This window comes from Oreochromis aureus, linkage group 1 (assembly GCF_013358895.1).
Source record: "Oreochromis aureus strain Israel breed Guangdong linkage group 1, ZZ_aureus, whole genome shotgun sequence".
In the NCBI taxonomy this organism is placed as follows: Eukaryota; Metazoa; Chordata; class Actinopteri; order Cichliformes; family Cichlidae; genus Oreochromis; species Oreochromis aureus.
The window spans coordinates 13,804,950-13,823,405 of record NC_052942.1 but is presented as its reverse complement, the minus strand read 5'-3'; the positions used below and the strand labels follow the sequence as shown (position 1 = coordinate 13,823,405).

Sequence of the window (18,456 nt, the reverse complement as noted above, 5' to 3'; positions counted from 1 at the left end):
CTGAGTGATGTCTATGGCAGAGTTTTGTCCCTTCCTAGTGGCCGTTTATTAAAACTACAATCTATATGATGTTGCTACCACTTTTTTCAGTAATCAGCTGGTCTGTTAACTATAAACTCAGGAGCTGCTTTGTTTGGTAGCTCTGTTCAACTGCACATTTACGTCAACCACCACGCTGCAGCAAATCAGTGCAGCTCTAGGGTTTGGAGAGAAAGGGAAAATACCCAGCGAGCGGCAGTTCTGTGGGAGAAAATACTTATTTATGTCAGAAGAGAATGGCCAGACTGCTTTGGGCTGACAGTAATTCAAATTACTACTCATTACAACCAAGGTTTGCAGAAGAGCATCTCTGAATGCACAACACATTGAACCCTGAAGCAGCAGAAGAGCACACCACATGCAGCTTTCGTCAGCTAAGAACAGGAAACTGCAGCTACAGGTTACACAGGCTCACCGAATTTTGACAATACAAGATGGGAAAAATGTTGCCTTCTCTCATGAGTCAGTTTCTTGCATCAACAGTTTAAGCTGGCGGTGGTGTAATGTTTTGTTTTAGGTATCATTGAAACACAACAGTCTATTTGCTTGTTTCTGCTAACATGTCCATCCCTTTATGACCACAAGACCAAAATCACTGGGGAATATTTACAGCACCTTAAATATCTGCCCCCCCCCAAAAAGGGAACTCTGAAGGTGCAACTAATGAAGTGTCCAGCCAGTGTACATTCTTAATTCAAATGTTGCTTTGTTTAAAAAATAAGATTCCTTTTCACAAAAGTCAGAGACTGAAGACAGAATGTTTGACTCTTTTCTTTGCAAAGTAACAGAAATAATGTATTATGAAACTCATAGCGGATTAATTCTCTGTTGTTCCGTTTCATCTCTTGTGCAGTGTTTTCATTTAGGGAATTCATTTTAACTTTTAACTTGTTCATCTAATCTAATTTTTAGACTTTTTCATCTTTTATTGGTTTAAATCTTATTGTTTGGTTTTTTAACCTTGTTATTGTGATCATTTTTCTTTCTTTGTGGGGATCTTCAGGCTGCATGCGTTTATGAAAGAACACACATTTGGCTCTTTATAAATAAACCCAAATTAGGTTAACAATGGAGAGAAGATGAGGCACCAGTCAGAAGATTTTCTTAAACAACATTTTAATGATGTTAATCATCAGTCCATAGGTTAAGAGTGACAACAGGGTAATGAGAAACAGCCTGAAACAATGCTGTTAATGACGTACAGTCTTAAGGAGACCATCTTAAATATCCATGTAAAGATGAGGAACACGCTGAAAAAAGTACTTCATTGAACCATTTTTTTTGTTCACATTAGTTACAAGACCTTTACCAGTACTGTATTTACATAGTGCAAAAAACACATTTGCTGTCAAATAACATACTTTAAACACTTTGATGGAAGTCATACCAAAAAAAATGCCTACACAGCGTACCTTGAATCAAACTAGAAATACTTTCAAAATCCCAAGTATGATATTCAGTACACCGTCCCATCTCCACATTGCATACAGCCTGACGTACTGCATCACTATCGACGGGCCGACATCTCTCCATGATTCATGATCGAATACTTTTATCTAATTGGATTCCAACTATTACAATGTTAAACCTACTAAATGGCTTGAAGAACAGGATGATTGTATTTTGTTTAATACAATGCAAAATCTCCTTTGTACAATTATATTTACAAAGGTATGTGCATGACTTGGTGATGACTTATTTAACTAGCGGTGGTGAAGCACTGAGGATTTTAGTTTTAATCAAATGGTTTTTGAGGGGGGAGGGGCCAATAACAAATTTCTTAAGTTCACACGTTTGTCTTCCAGCATCCAGTTTCCCAATTATTTCATGAAGCTGTAAACTGCACACACACACAGGCTCAGTGCTTTAGTATTGAGGAAGTAACAACCAAGTTGTGTCTCTCAAAATTTAGTTGGGAAAATGTACTTTCAGGATTGAATAAAGATCTCAGTGTTGATGATAATGATGCTGGGAACCTTTGTAAGAGACGGTTTGAGAGCCCCGCCATCAGAGAACACTAGTGAGTGGAAAAAAAACAGGAGCATTTTTCTTTGTTTTGTTTTTTTATGAAGCATGGACAGCATCTAGGAACTAGGACTCCATTCAGAGGAAAACAAACCCCAAATAATTTGACAATAGGCAAGATCAATATGACAAAACGTTACATATTGTAGTAGAACCACCTAGACAAGGTTATATTCACAAAGCTTGATTTGCTTCTTAGAAGTTAAGTAATTTAAATCATCTGAATTCAGAATGAGACATTTATTTAAACATTAAAAAACACAGACAACTGATGCGCGGGAGTGGTTTTGGTACAAAGACAGAACCCCTGACACTGTAATATTCCGTGATGAAAGCTAATTGCCAACTAAGCAGTTATAAAGAAACACCCTCTCTCTCTCTTTTCCTCCTGGAGCAGCGAGGTGAAATTAAACACACAAACACACACATTATTTACATAGCTAAAGCCAAAGGACAGAGCAAAATAAATGCAAACTGTGCCTCCAAAGTGCACACACAAACACACAAATACTTGCAGAGCTGAAAACCCTCCGAGCTCTGAATGAAGTTAAGATGCGAGTTGAAAGGTTCCAACCTTCCCCCTCTGTGAGCTGCAGACACCAGCTCAACGTCATTGAGCGCTCATCGCTTGCTCCCACAAATGTTCCTGACTCTGAAAGAGTTCAGCTGTAGAGGAGGGAAAGCTCCACCCTTTATTCAAGTGTTGCAGGTTATGGGGCCCCAAAAAAAAAATGAAAAGAAAAACAAAGAGGGCATCCTTTTAAAATCATCAGATGAGTTTTGGTGTGAATCTATAACCCTCAGACTTTGTTAGCTGTTTGGTCTGTGACTCTGTGTGGTTTTAAGTTGGTCAGTTTCTCTGTAATGTGTGCATGTGTGTGTGTGTGAGTGAGAGAGCATTGGTCAGCTGGGTGGATACCTGAGATTATGACTTGTGTCAGGGGCTAGACACAAAGGAGGAGGGCTGCTGGTTGCTGTGAAGAGGGATGTGTGAGAGGGAGGGAATGTACGCGTGTAAGTGATTTCAACCAGTGGGCTTTTTAGCCTCCGCTTGTTCTTTGCCTTCCATCTTCGTCTTTGTGATCTCTGCTGAATCAAGGTCCTCATCATCCTCACTCTGTACCCTCTCCTCTCCATCCTCTTCCTCCTCCTCTTCAGTACTTTCTTGGCTCTTTCCCAGCTGGAGGTTTTCCAGGGTCTTGGACACCCAGGATTCAATGCGGCTGCTCAGAGTGGGCACTTCTACAGAAATGGGTTCAGGAGTGTAGTCCTCCTCCTCATCCTCCTCCTCCTCAGCCTCCTCCAACATCCCAGGAACCAGGGTGGAAGTGGTGGAAGTGATGGATGAGTTCAGCGGCCCCCTGCAGCTTCCATCCAACGAGCCTGTCTCTGTGCTCTGCTGAGAGGCCAGCTCCAGCCTGTCATCAGCTCGGACCTCATCTCTCTCTGGAGCTGGAGCCCTGGGCTGGGGAACGGTAGCGCCAAGAGGGGCGGTGTTGTTGGTAACTGCTGGGGCCTCACTGTCTTTCTGGGTGCCTGTTAAGGGTGAAGGGCGACTCGGCTCGCTCTCTACAGGTTCTGGGGCATCAGAAGTCTCCATCATGCTCCTCCAATTGGTCTCTGAAGAAAAAATACAACCACATGGTCCATTTTCTCAGATCACCAACATTACACGTGAGGAAAGTAACTCAATAAATTTACATTACTACACAATATGTTAAAAACATTACACCAGTGGTCCCTAACCTTTCACATGTTTGAGTTGTTAATACTTCCAAATAGAAGTATCTGAATTTTATTCAGGAAAAAAAAGTCTAAATTAATGAAAAGTCCAAGAAAACAACCATATTTCTCTAAACCTTAGTGTTGCCTACCTTGTTTGCCTATTAATCATCTCACTATCCCCGAGATTTATCCACAGAAAATTCTGTGTGACCTTTAAACCTAGGTTTGTAACAACTAGTACATGTAGATAAACAGAACTCTACTCCAACCAGCTGCTACTGCCAAAGAGGTACTTTGATGAGACTAATAACATAAAGCAAATAGTAAAGAAACAGAAACAGGGCTTACCGTATTCCTTTTCATTAACCTCTGAGATGGGCTCAGAGAAGATGGAGCAAAAGGAGATGGCTGAAGCAGCAGAGTGGTTGCGGGAATGCCCCATGTGATGTGGGACCTTCTTATCATTCTTCAGAGCCTCCTCAGCCTGCTCCTGCTCCAGAGCGGACACCATGTCCTTGTAGGCCTTCCTAGCCTCTTCGGTTAGAGAAACTAAATGGTTGAAGAGTCCCTGAGAAAGCCATTTAAAAAACAAACAAACAAACAAAAAGATACAGAGAGCTCATCATCATCATCACTAACTTGGGCAGATTATGTGGATAAGTATTAAAGGTTTAAAATGACATGAGTGTCCTACCTCAGCTCCAGAATAGTTGAAAATGCCCACAACACTAACGGGCACCAGCTTGTTGACACAGCGTCCGAGAGCTTTTCTGCCCAAGGCGAACACAAACGGGATCTCCTGCTCCCTGGCCATCGCAATTACATTGTATAAAGCTTCATCCAAACCACCTGCAGCACAGAAAAACAATCAGTGACTCAAATGTATCACACTTGGGAAGAAGAGAAAACTAAACAAAACAAAAAAACCAACACACACACCTACACACACACACACAGCAGAGTCTAAAAACAATACATTTTGATATCTGGGAGCCATATAGAGAAAACGCACACTGTAGAAACATAACATTTGGAGCTCCCACAGTGACATGAGTGACGACCATGTGTTAATACACCGTGGTAACACAAACTCACTAACCTCCTAACTAAAATATGGGCACAGTTTAACAATGCATGGTCACAAAATATGGAATCTGCCATTTACTGGTCAGCTCTCATCTTAAACATGGACACATCAAAATATGTTGAGCTGAAGGGGCTGAATAGTGATCAGAACTGATGTTGACCAAATGTGAACCAGATGTATATGTTAAATTTTACACAAACACACACACACACACACACACACACACACACACACACACACACACACACAAAGAAATTTAACAAGTCCCCTAAACTTAAAAAAAAAAAAAAAACAGAATGCATAATATCATTACATCCAGGGTGGGTTTAAAAACAAAAAAACTAAAAAAGAAAAAAATAAATAAATTGATTCCTGATTCAGATTGATTTTAGTTTGAATAATGTGATATCGATTCATTAACTCCTGAATCGATTTTTATATATAAATGTAATTTGCCAGAAGCACCAGAATCTCAGTTTAAAGCTCACAAAACAATTTCAGCTAAACAGCTAAAACAGAAAACGATTAAAGAGCAGGTAAACAGACTCCGCGCAAAGACATCAACTCAAAGCGCGGTCACTAGACGGCACATACACGGACACGCCGACGGGTGCTGAAAGCCGATATCTCACAGATTCCCAAACTGCAGGTTTTGTCACTCTGACCAAAATTCACTGAACCAGCAGCAGAAGAAAACCAAAACTACGCTTCATGTTTGAAAAGCATGAATTCCTCTTACTATTGTCATTTTGCTTCCACCATGATATTTAAAAAAAAAAAAAAAAAAAAAAAAATCACACTTCCTGCTTTCTCTCAGTGTACTTCAAGACGAGTTTCCCATCAAAAATCTGCTTTCTGCCTTATTCACTTGCTTTTTACGCACAAGTCTACCGTTGTGTTCAGTGTTGTCGCCTGCTGTGTTTTTTGTTTTTTTCCAAAAATGACCTTCGACAAGAAAGCCTAATTTCTGCTGTTAAATACCGAAGAAATTTAAACATTTAGAAATGATGCCAAATTACAAAGCGATTAGCTGTGTCTCTAATAAAACCTCTGTAACTTTGCTCTGCTTCACTTCAGGAGCATCAGGTAATGTTCATCTGCTGATTCATGGTTTTCTTCTGTTTTTGATCTACTGCAGAATATTTTCAAGGGGCTTATCTGCTATAAAAAGCCTGGCCAGGAAAATGTCCTTCATATTTTTTGGTTTTATCCTCCATTACTTTGACACAAAGGCATCTGCTGTGATGCTCACACCTCTGATTAAGTCTCACAAGTGTCAGCTCTGCTTTTGTACATAGATCGTTTACACCGAGTTTGTAATTGCAGAGAAATAGTCAAATAATTTGGAATTAAATATTTTTAATTTACAAGGTTTAGACAATACATGTCCAACATAAATGCTCATAATAATAATATTTCTGACTGTCCAAGTCAAAATCGAGTTGAATCAAATCGGGACCTTGTGAATCAGAATTGAATTAGTTGTAGAAATCAGTGACGATAACCAGCCCTAATTAGATCTCAAAAAATATAATGAATCTAAAGCAGATAAACTGGCTTTCATATAATAATAACTACACAGCTTGCCCAGTATGGTCAGCAGGAGATGACATATCTTGTGGCCATGTGCTTTTGATCTTATGGTCACACATTACTACATTACTTGTGGTAATGCAATAGTACCTCTAATATCTTGTGGCTACAAAATAACCACAGTGAGCAAACACAGGTACTGCGTTCCCCTTTTTAAATCCATTTTCGTCATTGCTCAGTTAGTGTGTGAGCTCTGTTTTTTCTGAAAATGACTCTATTAGGCCACAAACAGTGAATTAAAACAGGTTAGTGAGCTAAAATATGAAAACTGCTGTAATGGTCCTTAAAAACAGACATTTCTCTGTTAGCTACAACATGTGACTGATTTCCATTTGCAACATAAATATATTAACAAATAATCATATGAACTCAAACCTATAAGCTGGTCAGACCTTAGACAATATGACCTAATATGGCTTGATGCTGGCGGTAGTACTGCAATAATCACCTTTGGCCTGAATCTTCTCACAGTTGGGAGAGATGATGACACACTTAATCTTATGAAGCTTCATGTGCTTGGTGACCTCTCTTAGACCCATGACCAGGCGACGCTTGGATTTAGCCTTAGTCGGATCCTTCTGGTAGACTCGCTCCTGGAAGCGAACCAGTTCCTGTAGCAGCAAAGTCACGCTCTCGTCGATCTCCTTGCTCAGCACTTGGTTACAGTACCTGCAGAAGAGGGAGGGAGGGAGGAAGAAAATGAAAATGACAACAAAATGCTAAACATTCTTTTAATTGTAACAGTTAATTGAAGAGTCTTATGGCTAATAAAAAAGGACTAGGAGATATCTACTTGGGACTGACTTATGTCCTACAAGGCTTTAAATGACTTTCAAAGTTTATGCAGCTCTTCATGACAGCTTTGTTTACTTCTTTGTTCATGATGCTTATGCTACTATACTTTGCTACTGGAAGTTCTACTGGTGTGGTCTGAGGAACAAGTGTCCTGGGGGTCATAGCTGAGAGGAGGAGCGTGGCTACAGAGGCCTTTTGAAGACTTAAAAGCTAAATCTGTTCTAGACGAGTGGGTTGGCACAATAGGCCCACATCAGGGGCCAGAGAGGGACAATGCTGTATTTGTGACCGCTGGCATACATTTTTGCAGAGAGAGGACAATGCGCTCGGCGTCTGTGCCATACTCTACAATTCTTTATTGTACAGATCCGCCCTTAAAAACACCCGATAACATTCAGAGTATGCGTCTTACAAGCCGAGGCTCTGTGATTTTTGAGTGGGGCAAGTATTTGCTTTACTAACCATTTTTGTTACCACACTGGGTTTTTGCAGACATTCCAGGCATTTCTTACTAAAGGTCTGCCCCATTCGATAGTCACAGTTTTTCAGTTCACGCGGGGTAATAGTGAGCACTTACTCTCTGAAACGTCGGCTGTGGATCTTGGTGATGGCATTTGAAGCCATGGGACTTCCGATACCCGAGCTGGCAGGAGAGCCTTGGGACACTGGGGTGATGCTGTAAGGAGAGTTCTGACTGGCTGGGGAAAGGGATGTATCACTGGGCACACTCAGACCATTTTCTGCATCACAAAAAACAGACCACAAATAAGAATGAGGAACTTTATACCGGATTAAAAAAGAAAAGCGTGGGTACTACTGAATTACTTCACTTCTTGGTAATGACACTGACCTTCCTGAGAAGCAGGCTGTTGCGTAAGATCATCAGTAAAATGTAGACACTCATCCCCATGTTCGTCATGACTTGATGACTCTTGTTCTGCACATGGCTTCCCTTTCTTCCCTTCACGTTCCTTCAAAATAATCTACATAAGCAAAGAGAAAAAACAATGTCTAACACAAAGGTACTTAAAGAGAACTTTAATATACTTTCATTCTTAAATTATTAACCTTCTTGAGGGCTGTTGGTCGTTTGACTTTGGGGATCTCTCTCTCCTTCCCTCTCTTTATACGAGGTGCAGTGGAGTCCAAGGCATTGTGCGGGGTCGAGTGAGACTGCTGATGACCCCTCAGCATAGACGGCACACTGGTAGAGCCTGAGCTGTGGAAGGGAGTAGTTGTTCCAACTGCAGACAAAGAGAATGAAATCTAAGTATATGTACATGTGTGTGAACATAGGGGTCGTGATGTTTGGTTCAAGGCTGCATGACGAATCAAATTTTTATCTTGATCACGATTTTTGCTTCCTGCAATTACATGAACATGAGCAGGTGGACAACATTTAAATTCCATGTTCTGCCAATTAAAAAAAATGCAAAGCAAATTAAGTGCTGCCTAACTTCGACCACGTGCCAATCACAGTTGCTCCCCGCTGTGTGCAGCTTGAAGTTTCTTGCACTTTATGCACAGCAGAAGGCAAAGAGCTTGTTACTCAAAGCAGCCAGTTGCTACATAGTTGTTAAATGTAGTACTTCAGATTTATCCTGCAAACTGCCTGAAAACACATGACAAACTGCAGTATAATTGATGCCAAAGATCCATATCCACTAAGAACAGTAACAAATGCTTTAGGAAAGACGTTTCCTCTCGTGCAGTGAGTTTTTTCAAAGTAGCAAAACCCATGCTGTATGCAAAACGTCACAGGATATAAAGGGATCTCATAGCTGTTGAATGCTTTGCTGCGTATGTTCACATCCATCATGTGGGTATAATTAATGGAATGAAAGAGTTCATCTTACTTTCCTGCTAAGATTCATTTAGAAAGATCAACAGGAATACACTTTAATGGTGAAAGCAGTGTCCTGACTTCATTCTGAAGTTTTTTTTTCTTCCAAGAGATGCTCTTGAACAAAATAATCGTAAATATAATTTTGGCCATAATTGTGCAGCTTTAGTTTGTCTGGACACAGAGGTAACAGTCAGTTACAGTTACCAAGCCAGCAACACAAATTCTGCAGCATTAGGCAACAATCACTACAAATCTACAGAGCACAACCTACTACAAGCCTCAAAGTAAAGACCTTACTTTTAATAGATTTAGCTTAAATCCTTATTTCCAATTTGTATTGTAGGTTTTAAGCCACTTTTTAACATATGATTAACTTTTTCTGATACCTGTAAAAGACAGTGGCTTGGTATTGGTGAGTTGCCTGGCTTTCATAGCCTGCTGTTGTTTCTCCAAAGCTGCCAGCATGTCTCCCAGGTCAAGCTCCACAGAGGTTTTGCTCTTTTTCCCTGCTGCTTTGATAAAAGCTTCCTGTCAGGTGACAAGAGAAAAAAAAGGACATAAGGAATTTTTGAAAAGTTAATTACAACCAAAGAATACTAGGTTTGTGTGCTAAAAATAATAATATAATAATTCAAGGCCATGAAGTGGTGAGTTCCAGCCTGTTCCAGCCCAGGGAACATAAGCACAGTTCATACTTGTAGTTTCTTCTGCTCCATGCTGATTTCAGAGTATTCCTGTGCAGTGGCCAAGGCAGCAGCAAGAGCCTTTTTCCTCTGGCTTTTGGCCCTCTTGGGAACAGAAGTGGTGATGGGGATGGGTGTCTGTACAATGTTGATAGGGGAGTTTTCTGGCAGATTTTCCAGCTGTTATGAAAGTAGATGCACACATTAGCAAAGATGCAAAGATTTCCCAATAGAATATTTGGTGATTTGGCTGCATTGATACACAACCATCAAGGGACAACAACAAGAAAATATCCAGCTGTCAGAAAACAATTTTTCCACCCTGTGTGTTATTTGGTACATCTTAACTGTACTCACAATTTTTCCCCAATCAATTATTATAATTATAATTTTTCCTTCAATTATCAACTACATTTACACACTGAAAGACATAATGGTGTCACAACTGACTGATGGGGAGTAGGAGGACTTATTTAAGAAGGTGATGTGCACTGACACTAGTTAGATAAAGAAATCTTGCTGGACACTTTTCTATATACACAAAGTATGAGGTAATAGTTATCCATCTATATCAAAAAGTTTGTATTTCCTATTTTTTTTTTAATAAAAAAGGAAAATAAATTGATTATTTAAATCACACTTAACAATAATGTTGAAAAAGTACAATGCCAAATCTGTTCATGTTTTATGTCAGGGATGGTATCACTGCCTGATATAAGAAGGACACATAGACAGCCCTTATATTCAAATGATGGCACAGAGAACTGTGTTCAAAAGGGGTTTTCCCTTACCAGGTTTTTGGGCAGCTTAGGTTGCGTATGTGTCTGAGCTGGGGTTGATTCTGGTTTGTTGCTGCGCTGAGCAGCCCCACCAGAAGCAAGATCTGGAAACTCATCTTCATCCTAGCAAATCCACAGAAATCCATTTGGCACAAAATTTAAATTCTCTAAAAAAAAAAAGACATGTCATGGTAACAGTACTTAGATAATCACAGATAACACTCGCTCACCTCAAAGTAGAGGGGCTCTGGAGTGAGGTCTGTGCCTGGGACTGCTACTGGCGGATGTCTTTGTTCCGACTGGTTGAGTGGCATACGCCCTTGACACCCACTGTGGTAATCCTGAAAGGCAGAAACCGAGAGTGAACACACCAGTCAGACAGGGTACCACTGGAATTCAACAAGTTTCTCAACCCCGGTCTATTTGTGTACCTAGTATCAAAGGAGGGGAACTTGTTGGGAAAGGAGGCCAGAGCAAAAATAGCAAAATAAACTAATTCACACATACAGCTGACTCAGTATTTCAAGGCATCTAAAAATGGCAACAACAACAACAAAAAAAAGAATGCTAATGATTTATGTAATTTTGAAACATGACAATTATTTCACTTTAAAGTACGTTATGCTGAACAAGTCTGTCTCTGCTCCACTGGGATCTATTTTACCTGTGAGAAGTTTCTCTGCTCGGGATTCTTCCTCTGATCTGCTCTGTGAAACTGACCGTTTCTGTCCACCCAGGACTTTGAGGGAGCCTGAGATGCTACATTTACCCAGGTACCTGCTAGTAAATATAAAAGGGGGGGAAAGGTATTTCTCATGCAAAAAGAGCACGTCCATCCTTTTTAATACAATAACTACAGGATACGTAATAAATATCAGTATAAAACACAAAGTGAAAGTGAGCTCAGTAAATATCTTAGGCCAAACTTACCAGTCATTACACCAGCCTCTACTCCCTATAACACACACAGACAAAAGAAAAAGAAAAAGCTGAGCCATTTGTGTTTCACTACGTGGGCAAATTAATTTAAAGACTTTAGTACAGCTCCCTCTTTGGTGTTAGCTCTGCTATATACTTAAATTGGTTCTATTATAACTATAATAGCGAACATGAAAAAGAAACAATGGACTAAAAGAGAAATTTGGAAATGTGGCACTTTATACTACATTACACTTTTATTATACTTTTTCCAAGTATAACAAAAACAAATCCTCAGATTCAAAGTGCCCTCAGCACCTTTATTATAAAATTGTAAATTAATTTCAGCTACATCTGATGAAAAATCTACACACTACCTTCATAAAATCAGAAACTTACTACATTCATATCTATCACTTTCGCTCGTTACGTTTATGCAGCTTCTAGGCTGTGTGTTGCTCTAAAGCAATCATTTAAGTTCCACTCTCAGTACACATCAGAACATATTTTACCAGATATCACATTACTAATGCTACAGACACTGTAACTGACCTGTCGGTGTGACTTTAAAAATATTCAACTTCCTCTTCCCATCTTATATCTGTACAGCTTTGTTTATTTTATGGTTCACATGATTAGAGTTAAAAATATCCTTCGGACCAGCACTCCTTTTGCTGATAAAATATATATTTCAAAGGTAAGTGTATTGGTTTTGGAGGCCTTTGTCAGTAGGCAACATACCATGGGTGCTGCTGTGTTCTCTGCTGTTCTTTGCATCACCCCGGTTCCCTGGTTATGTTTGGGGCTACAGTAGCCGCTATCACTGTCTATATCGGCTTCACTTGCACCAGTCTCGTTGTAGCTTTCAGCTGGATGGGAAGCCCGTCTTCTCTTTGTTCGGTTTTTCCACAGCAGAGGACTTACTCGCTCAGCAGCACAACGCCCTGATACCTCACCTGGGAAATCTGAGGACAAGGTAGAGGAAACTTAGATTGTCAAATGTAATAAAACTTCAGTCAACTTTACTCTATGTGACATTTTATTATTATATGGTTATAAAATCACAGCTGTGGAGTCAAATATTTAAACAGGCTTGTTAACTCATTCAAGCAAAAGAAATATTGCTGACATACTTGTCTGCGAAAGGTTAACCTCTCTAACTGGAAAACCAGCATTCCACTTTTTGGGGGTTTTTTTTAGAAGCAGAGACATCACCAACATCAACCTGTAAGACTAGACACAGCTCTTACTGGTATTGTGTTCTACTTCCTCGCTGACAGGAAAGAGTCTTGTTGTTACGTCAAGCAATTAACTCTAACAAAGTCTGGAATGTGTTCAGCTTCAGCTTCCTTCGAGTGGTAGGAAAAAAGGAACATGACTAACCTTAGTCATATTTAAACTCAGATTATTCAGTCTTCAGACTTAAAAGTCTTTCTTATTTGACATTGTTTATTGTTACATAAATCCTGCATACAGCCTGAGTGCTAGGAATTAAACATATTAATTATGGCCACAGTATTCGTACCGGTCTGCTGTGCTGCATCCACCAACATTATGGTTTTAGTCCTGCCATCCGGCCCTAAGGTGCACACCTCCTTCTGCACAGCTACACTCCTGGTTGGAGGCCGACGACCCCTTGTAGGCTGGCACACACCCAAATGTTGCTGTAGAACAAAGAAAGGGCATTCTCACCAAGTTGATAGAGATAAATGGGGGCAAAAGTTTTAGTGTGAAATAACATCAGTAGAACAGAATCCAAATAAAGCTGTTGATCTTCTGCACCTTTGGGAGAACATTAGACCGGACCATGCCTCTCCCCCGCTGACTGGTCATCCCATATGCTGGCCCCAGTGCCATGGGTCTTTCATTGACATCTGCAGACACAGGACTGACCACTCCAGCTTGCACTGGACCTGGATAGGTGCCAGGGAAGGGCTGGTAGAAGCCCATCACAGGTGGGCATGGCGCAGGCATGATTTGGTAGTAGGCGTAGTCATTAGAGACAGGCGGTTGGGGGGAAGACAAGATTGGGTAGGCCAGGTATGGACCACCAGGGGTAGGATTAGGCTGCTGCCAGCGCAGCTCTCCTCCGTTATACATGGGATGTTGCCTGTGGAGCAACAGAGAGATGACATGTTGGATTATTACCAATATTACACCCTTTCAACTAAACGCAACCATCAAAATCAAGCATGTCTTCTCCACCACTGGGTTTTTGTGGAAAACTGTCTAAAGCCAGCTCAATATTCTCTGTAACAACCTAAACAGAACAATACTCCCTTCCCACAGCATACTAAACAACAACATACAGTACACCACAGAACGTTGCATGAGCAGGTTATGAGCTAGATGTCATCTTAACACAGGTCAACTAACAGCCAAGTAGGTATATGGTATATGAAAGAGAATGAATACTCTGCATAACTCTTTCTTGCATTCATCATTGCATTGTGTACATATCTGCACTGGGGATGCACCAATCCTGGAATTCTGGCCTGATGTTTTAAGAGTCTTCACCTCTTCAAACCATGTTTGAAAGTTTAACTAGTGCAAAGCTGATGTGACACAACAATTAAATATCGCCCACTGACACTGGTAAATGCTGTTCCCTTTTACCGATAATACTAACAGTCAGCTAAATATCGGCAAATACTGAAATTTGTTTTTTTATATACTGCATCTCTACTTTGTGGACTTTGTTTCCAGTGTTTAAAACGTGTCTTAGTTTTTTTTAAAACATGTAGCACTGCTGTGACAACTGATTAATATGTCTTCTACAAAATAAGAGGGCTATAATGGAAAGGTTGGTTTGTAAGAGGGTACATGCACAAAATGCACAAATGCTGATAACGATCCAGTTGACATTTTCACAGCCAGCCGGCTATAGTGGGCATTTCCTTGCATTCAAATTGTAGGGAAGGAAACAAAAGAACGGATGTTCGCAGGATATAACAGATCACTCAGGACAAAGAAAGAGGGACTGGAAACACAGATTACCCCTCGATATAAACTCTCTACAGCTATGGAGGTTTCCATTCATAATTAAACAGTCTTACAGTACAGAGCAATCTAATGGTTCAGAATCAGCACATTGTTTCAAGGGTCTGATCAGCATCTCGTTTTGTGAAGCACAACACTGGGAATGAAATGTGTGTTTTTTTTTAATGACTTTAGTGACAAAGAATAAATGAGTTACTCCAAAAATAGAAGTAGTGGTGAACGGTTTAGAAGAGAGCAGATTGTTCTTATGCAGTTCAAAAGTCACCAGACTTCCCACAATGCTACAGGGGAGGACAATATTTCAACACTAGCAACACTGGAAAAATCCATAATTATCCTGAACTAGAACAACCAGTGCCATCAGCTCAGAGACAAGAGTTGGGGTTTCAGCCTTCAAGGTTCCACCCCTTCCCAAATGTCCCCTCATTTTGAGAGAGTAACACTACCTGTTGGGTTGGTTCTCCTGGACGAAAGGGTAGCAGGTGATGAGGTAGCTTGGAATGGGAGTACTTTCCACCCCTCCACTGCCTCCTATGCCTCCGCCCCCTCCTCCACCTGCCTCGCCAGAAAGACTCATGCTGACTAGTGATCCGTCAAGACCTTTCTTCTGTGGGATGAACGGTTCCACTTCAGGTGAAAGCTTCACATTCTGCACAGAGATGAATGAAGAAAGATTAATGACAGATGCTGAGCAAAGGCAGACAATATTTGGCTCCATGAGAAGATAGAAACAGGTCTCCACCTAAGAGCGCAGATCTATTTGTCAAATTCTAACGAGTCACTGAGCCAGCTGATCACATTTTCCACACATGTAACTAAAGAGAGAAGCGGATAACATTATTTTATTGTTATTGCCACCCCACACCTACTTGAGATAGCTGTAGAATGAAGCAACAGGCCATAACAATATAATCATGAAAACCCTTCCATGTTCTTCCATAATTTGACTGCTCAGGCAGGTTTGTGATGATTGATAAGCTATCGCTCTCACGTTAAAAAATTCTAGTTAATGGAAACACTTTACAACCTTAATTCTAAAAACACTGCAAAACAACACTGACAGAGGACAATTTAAGCCCGGGAACAATAATACTATAGCAGCAAAATTCCAAAGGAGACAAAGTGCTATTCACTGACTACCAGCAGACTGACCAGTGTTATGTGTTTTGTAGTAATCATAAACTATGCCACACATTTCCTCATACAGTTCCTGTTGGTTTACAGTCTTAAAGAGCTAAAAAAAAAATTAAAAAAAAAAGAACAAAAAAAACAGTAGGGCCTTAACACAAGGACATAAAACTTCCTTGAGATCAAATATGACTTAACATCTGACTGGAAGGGAGACATACACAGAACAGTTGCCGTTTATATGGTCTACTGAAGCCAAGAGGAGTTTGGAATATTTTTATGACACATTTATGTCATTTATAATGGGTGTTACCTAACTAGCAATGTCTATTCAGTTTCATTTTTAGGGCAATAGCGGTCATACATTCAAAGCTAATGTTTGAGGCATTAAACGTTAGAATAATTTTAAAAATTAAGCAAAATATAAGTTAACAGTTCAGTTCCAAACTCTCCTAAAAATGTTTTCTTTGCCATTTGTCTGGAAGTAATTTGCATTCAAAGTAGAAGTCAAACACTTTACTTAATATCATGTCACCAAAAACGCTTTACAGCTTATTACATGCTCCTTAAATGCTTGTCTGACGAAATAAACAAACAAGAGGTCCTGGTGAAAAATAAGCAAAACACTAATGCCCTGAGGGCCCCTCCCCCCAAAAAGACCTTATTTGAAATAAATTTGATTAATATTAACAAAATACAAAATATTAAGTAAAGCACTACAGACCAAATATAACTGCCCCTCTTGTGCGTCATTAGTTTTTCCTTTATTGTTTACAAGTGCCGGACACACCTCTGAGACCTTGGTCTAAGTTGACATTTTGCAAAAGATGAGGAGAGGTGACACGGTTCACAGGACAAAGATGGCCCCTCTCTTCTGTGAAACTGTGGTCGGGATGCATGAATGGAGTATCAGTGCAGCCAGGGGATGTCACCCACAGCTATTGTCTCCCACTGCTATTGTCTGTGGGTGGTTCCCACTTTTTCTTATGTAACCTATGGAGCTCATTAAATCTAAAGAGAGTTATGGTAAATGGAGCCTGCTCTGCCAGTTTGGTGACAATCACACAGCCATAAATGAAAGATTCTGAAACTCACAGACCCCCAGAGAACAGTAACAATGTCCATGACCAGAATGATGCTTCCACCAGGGTTCAGAACTACAGCAGTAGGTCTAAACGTATGCGATTGCATACTATGGCTGACAGGATGATGTTACAGGATTAAGTTTGAGAGGATAAAGTAGGGACAGTACGACAGGATAAGCTAATTATCAGCCAAGCCACAACATGGAGGCCTTGTGTGCACTCAGGGTGAATCTTGCATTTTGAACAGTAGTAGAGAATCCAGCTAACAATGTGAAGGAAGACATAGCTGGTCAGAATTCATAGCTTGATTTAACCTCGTTTTTGAGATGATTAATGCGACAGCTGTGATTGAAAAAAGGGCAATGAGGTCAGACCCAGATGTGCATCCCTTGGGGATGATGGACTGGGGGGCTACTGATCTCACAAGCCTTTGTTTGTGTAAGCATTTATTCTCACACCAGCTGCTGTCAAACACCGGCAAACAGCATGCGATTGTGTGCTGAAACCAGGGTGGACAGCCAGAATGTTACACATAAATAAGGAGAGGAACATCAACGTTTTCACATGTATTTTCCTAGAAAAAAGGATCGCATTTGACCTGTCTCATCCAGAAAAATCACCAGGAGGCAGCGATTTTGATGCCAGGTTATTTTGAGAGACTGGCAACAAAAGCCTCGGAACACAAAAGTCAACTTTCTGCATAGCTAACAGCGTCAGAGGAATGACAGACATGCAGAAGAACCAGACATTCCTCTGCTGACAATCCATGAAACCTCTCCGCCTCCCCGATGACAACAGCACTCATGCAAACATACCCACCTGACTGAAACCTTTTTCTGAAGTCTCCTTTAAGAAATTACGATCACAATTACACAGTCAATTTAAAAAAAAAAAAAAAAAGTACTGCTAGCGCGCACCTATCGCTCAGACAAGCAGTCTCAAAGAACAGCAAAGGTGTTAGCTTTAGTTAGCAAGCCGTGCTAACATTTAAGCAAGTCTGTCCATAACGCACAGGAGTACTGCCACAGATATATTCCCAAGACATTTAAAAAATGACCAGAAACAAAAATGCTGGAACAAAAGGGAACAAATACACCGTGTGCTACCTTTTTAAAAAATCGCCCTTAACGCTTTAAATGCCGTTAGCCGTTTTACTATTAGCTTCCTAGCCAAATAAGAGGAGTGCTTTTATTGCTGTCGCTTGACAAAACACCGAAGCTCATTGTAGCGTTAGTACGAATAATGACACCAAAAAGCTCATTTACGCAACGAAGCCATATGAATTACACTATCGCTTTAAGAACAATGCAAAAAGGATCCGAATTTTTGGGGCCTCGATATTATAAACTAACGTTAATTATCAATTTCCAAAGGCTAAAGCGTTAGCAACACTCCAACAAAACACACCAATTTGAAATAAACTGTACCTTGTTGTCACTCGCGTCCATGTCAGTCACCGATGCCGCGCCAGACCGTCATCGACCACAGTGTGGACGTCAGGATTGAAGTATTTTTAATTTCTTCATTGTAAATATTAATAACCAACAGTCACTCACACCCAGTTTCTAAGCAGACCCCCACCGTTAACTGTTGCTGCTGCGTCAGCTAGCTGAGCTCTCAGCAGAGTAGCTGGTGTCGAGGAGCGGACTGCTGTCAGGGGGAAAATGGGTGTCACCTGGAACGGAAGCCGTTGAGGTCCAAAAAGTTTCAAGCGACTGGAAACCGTTTTGCGTCACGAGGGCACAAAAATATC

At 40.5% G+C, this 18,456-nt stretch overlaps 1 protein-coding gene across 2 annotated transcripts; it reads right to left on the bottom strand.

The window, feature by feature from the left end:
- Window positions 1–1,136: 1,136 nt before the first annotated feature.
- Window positions 1,137–18,377, bottom strand: secisbp2l (SECIS binding protein 2-like). Of its 2 annotated transcripts, none has more exons than XM_031728830.2 (18): window positions 18,131–18,377; window positions 14,937–15,139; window positions 13,273–13,600; window positions 13,016–13,154; window positions 12,232–12,455; window positions 11,503–11,527; window positions 11,237–11,349; window positions 10,803–10,913; window positions 10,585–10,695; window positions 9,806–9,973; window positions 9,497–9,638; window positions 8,333–8,508; window positions 8,115–8,247; window positions 7,842–8,004; window positions 6,918–7,138; window positions 4,484–4,638; window positions 4,138–4,357; window positions 1,137–3,684 (listed from the first exon to the last, which is right to left on the bottom strand). In XM_031728830.2, the coding sequence occupies exons 1-18, from the start codon at window positions 18,149–18,151 to the stop codon at window positions 3,089–3,091; spliced, it is 3,249 nt and encodes a 1,082-aa protein (XP_031584690.1). In that variant the 5' UTR covers window positions 18,152–18,377; the 3' UTR covers window positions 1,137–3,088. The 2 variants fall into 2 exon arrangements, with proteins under 2 accessions (XP_031584690.1, XP_031584689.1); XM_031728829.2 differs by having other exon boundaries at window positions 11,237–11,352; window positions 18,131–18,376.
- Between the last annotated feature and the right edge of the window lie 79 nt (window positions 18,378–18,456).

Excerpts from the sequence above, each read along its gene's own strand:
- secisbp2l (XM_031728829.2), bottom strand. The coding sequence starts at position 18,151 with ATGGACGCGAGTGACAACAAG. Across the intron at positions 4,639-6,917 it reads TGAGAAGATTCAGGCCAAAG|GTGGTTTGGATGAAGCTTTA; the intron begins GTGATTATTGCA and ends TCTGTGCTGCAG. Across the intron at positions 4,358-4,483 it reads TCAACTATTCTGGAGCTGAG|GGACTCTTCAACCATTTAGT; the intron begins GTAGGACACTCA and ends TGGCTTTCTCAG.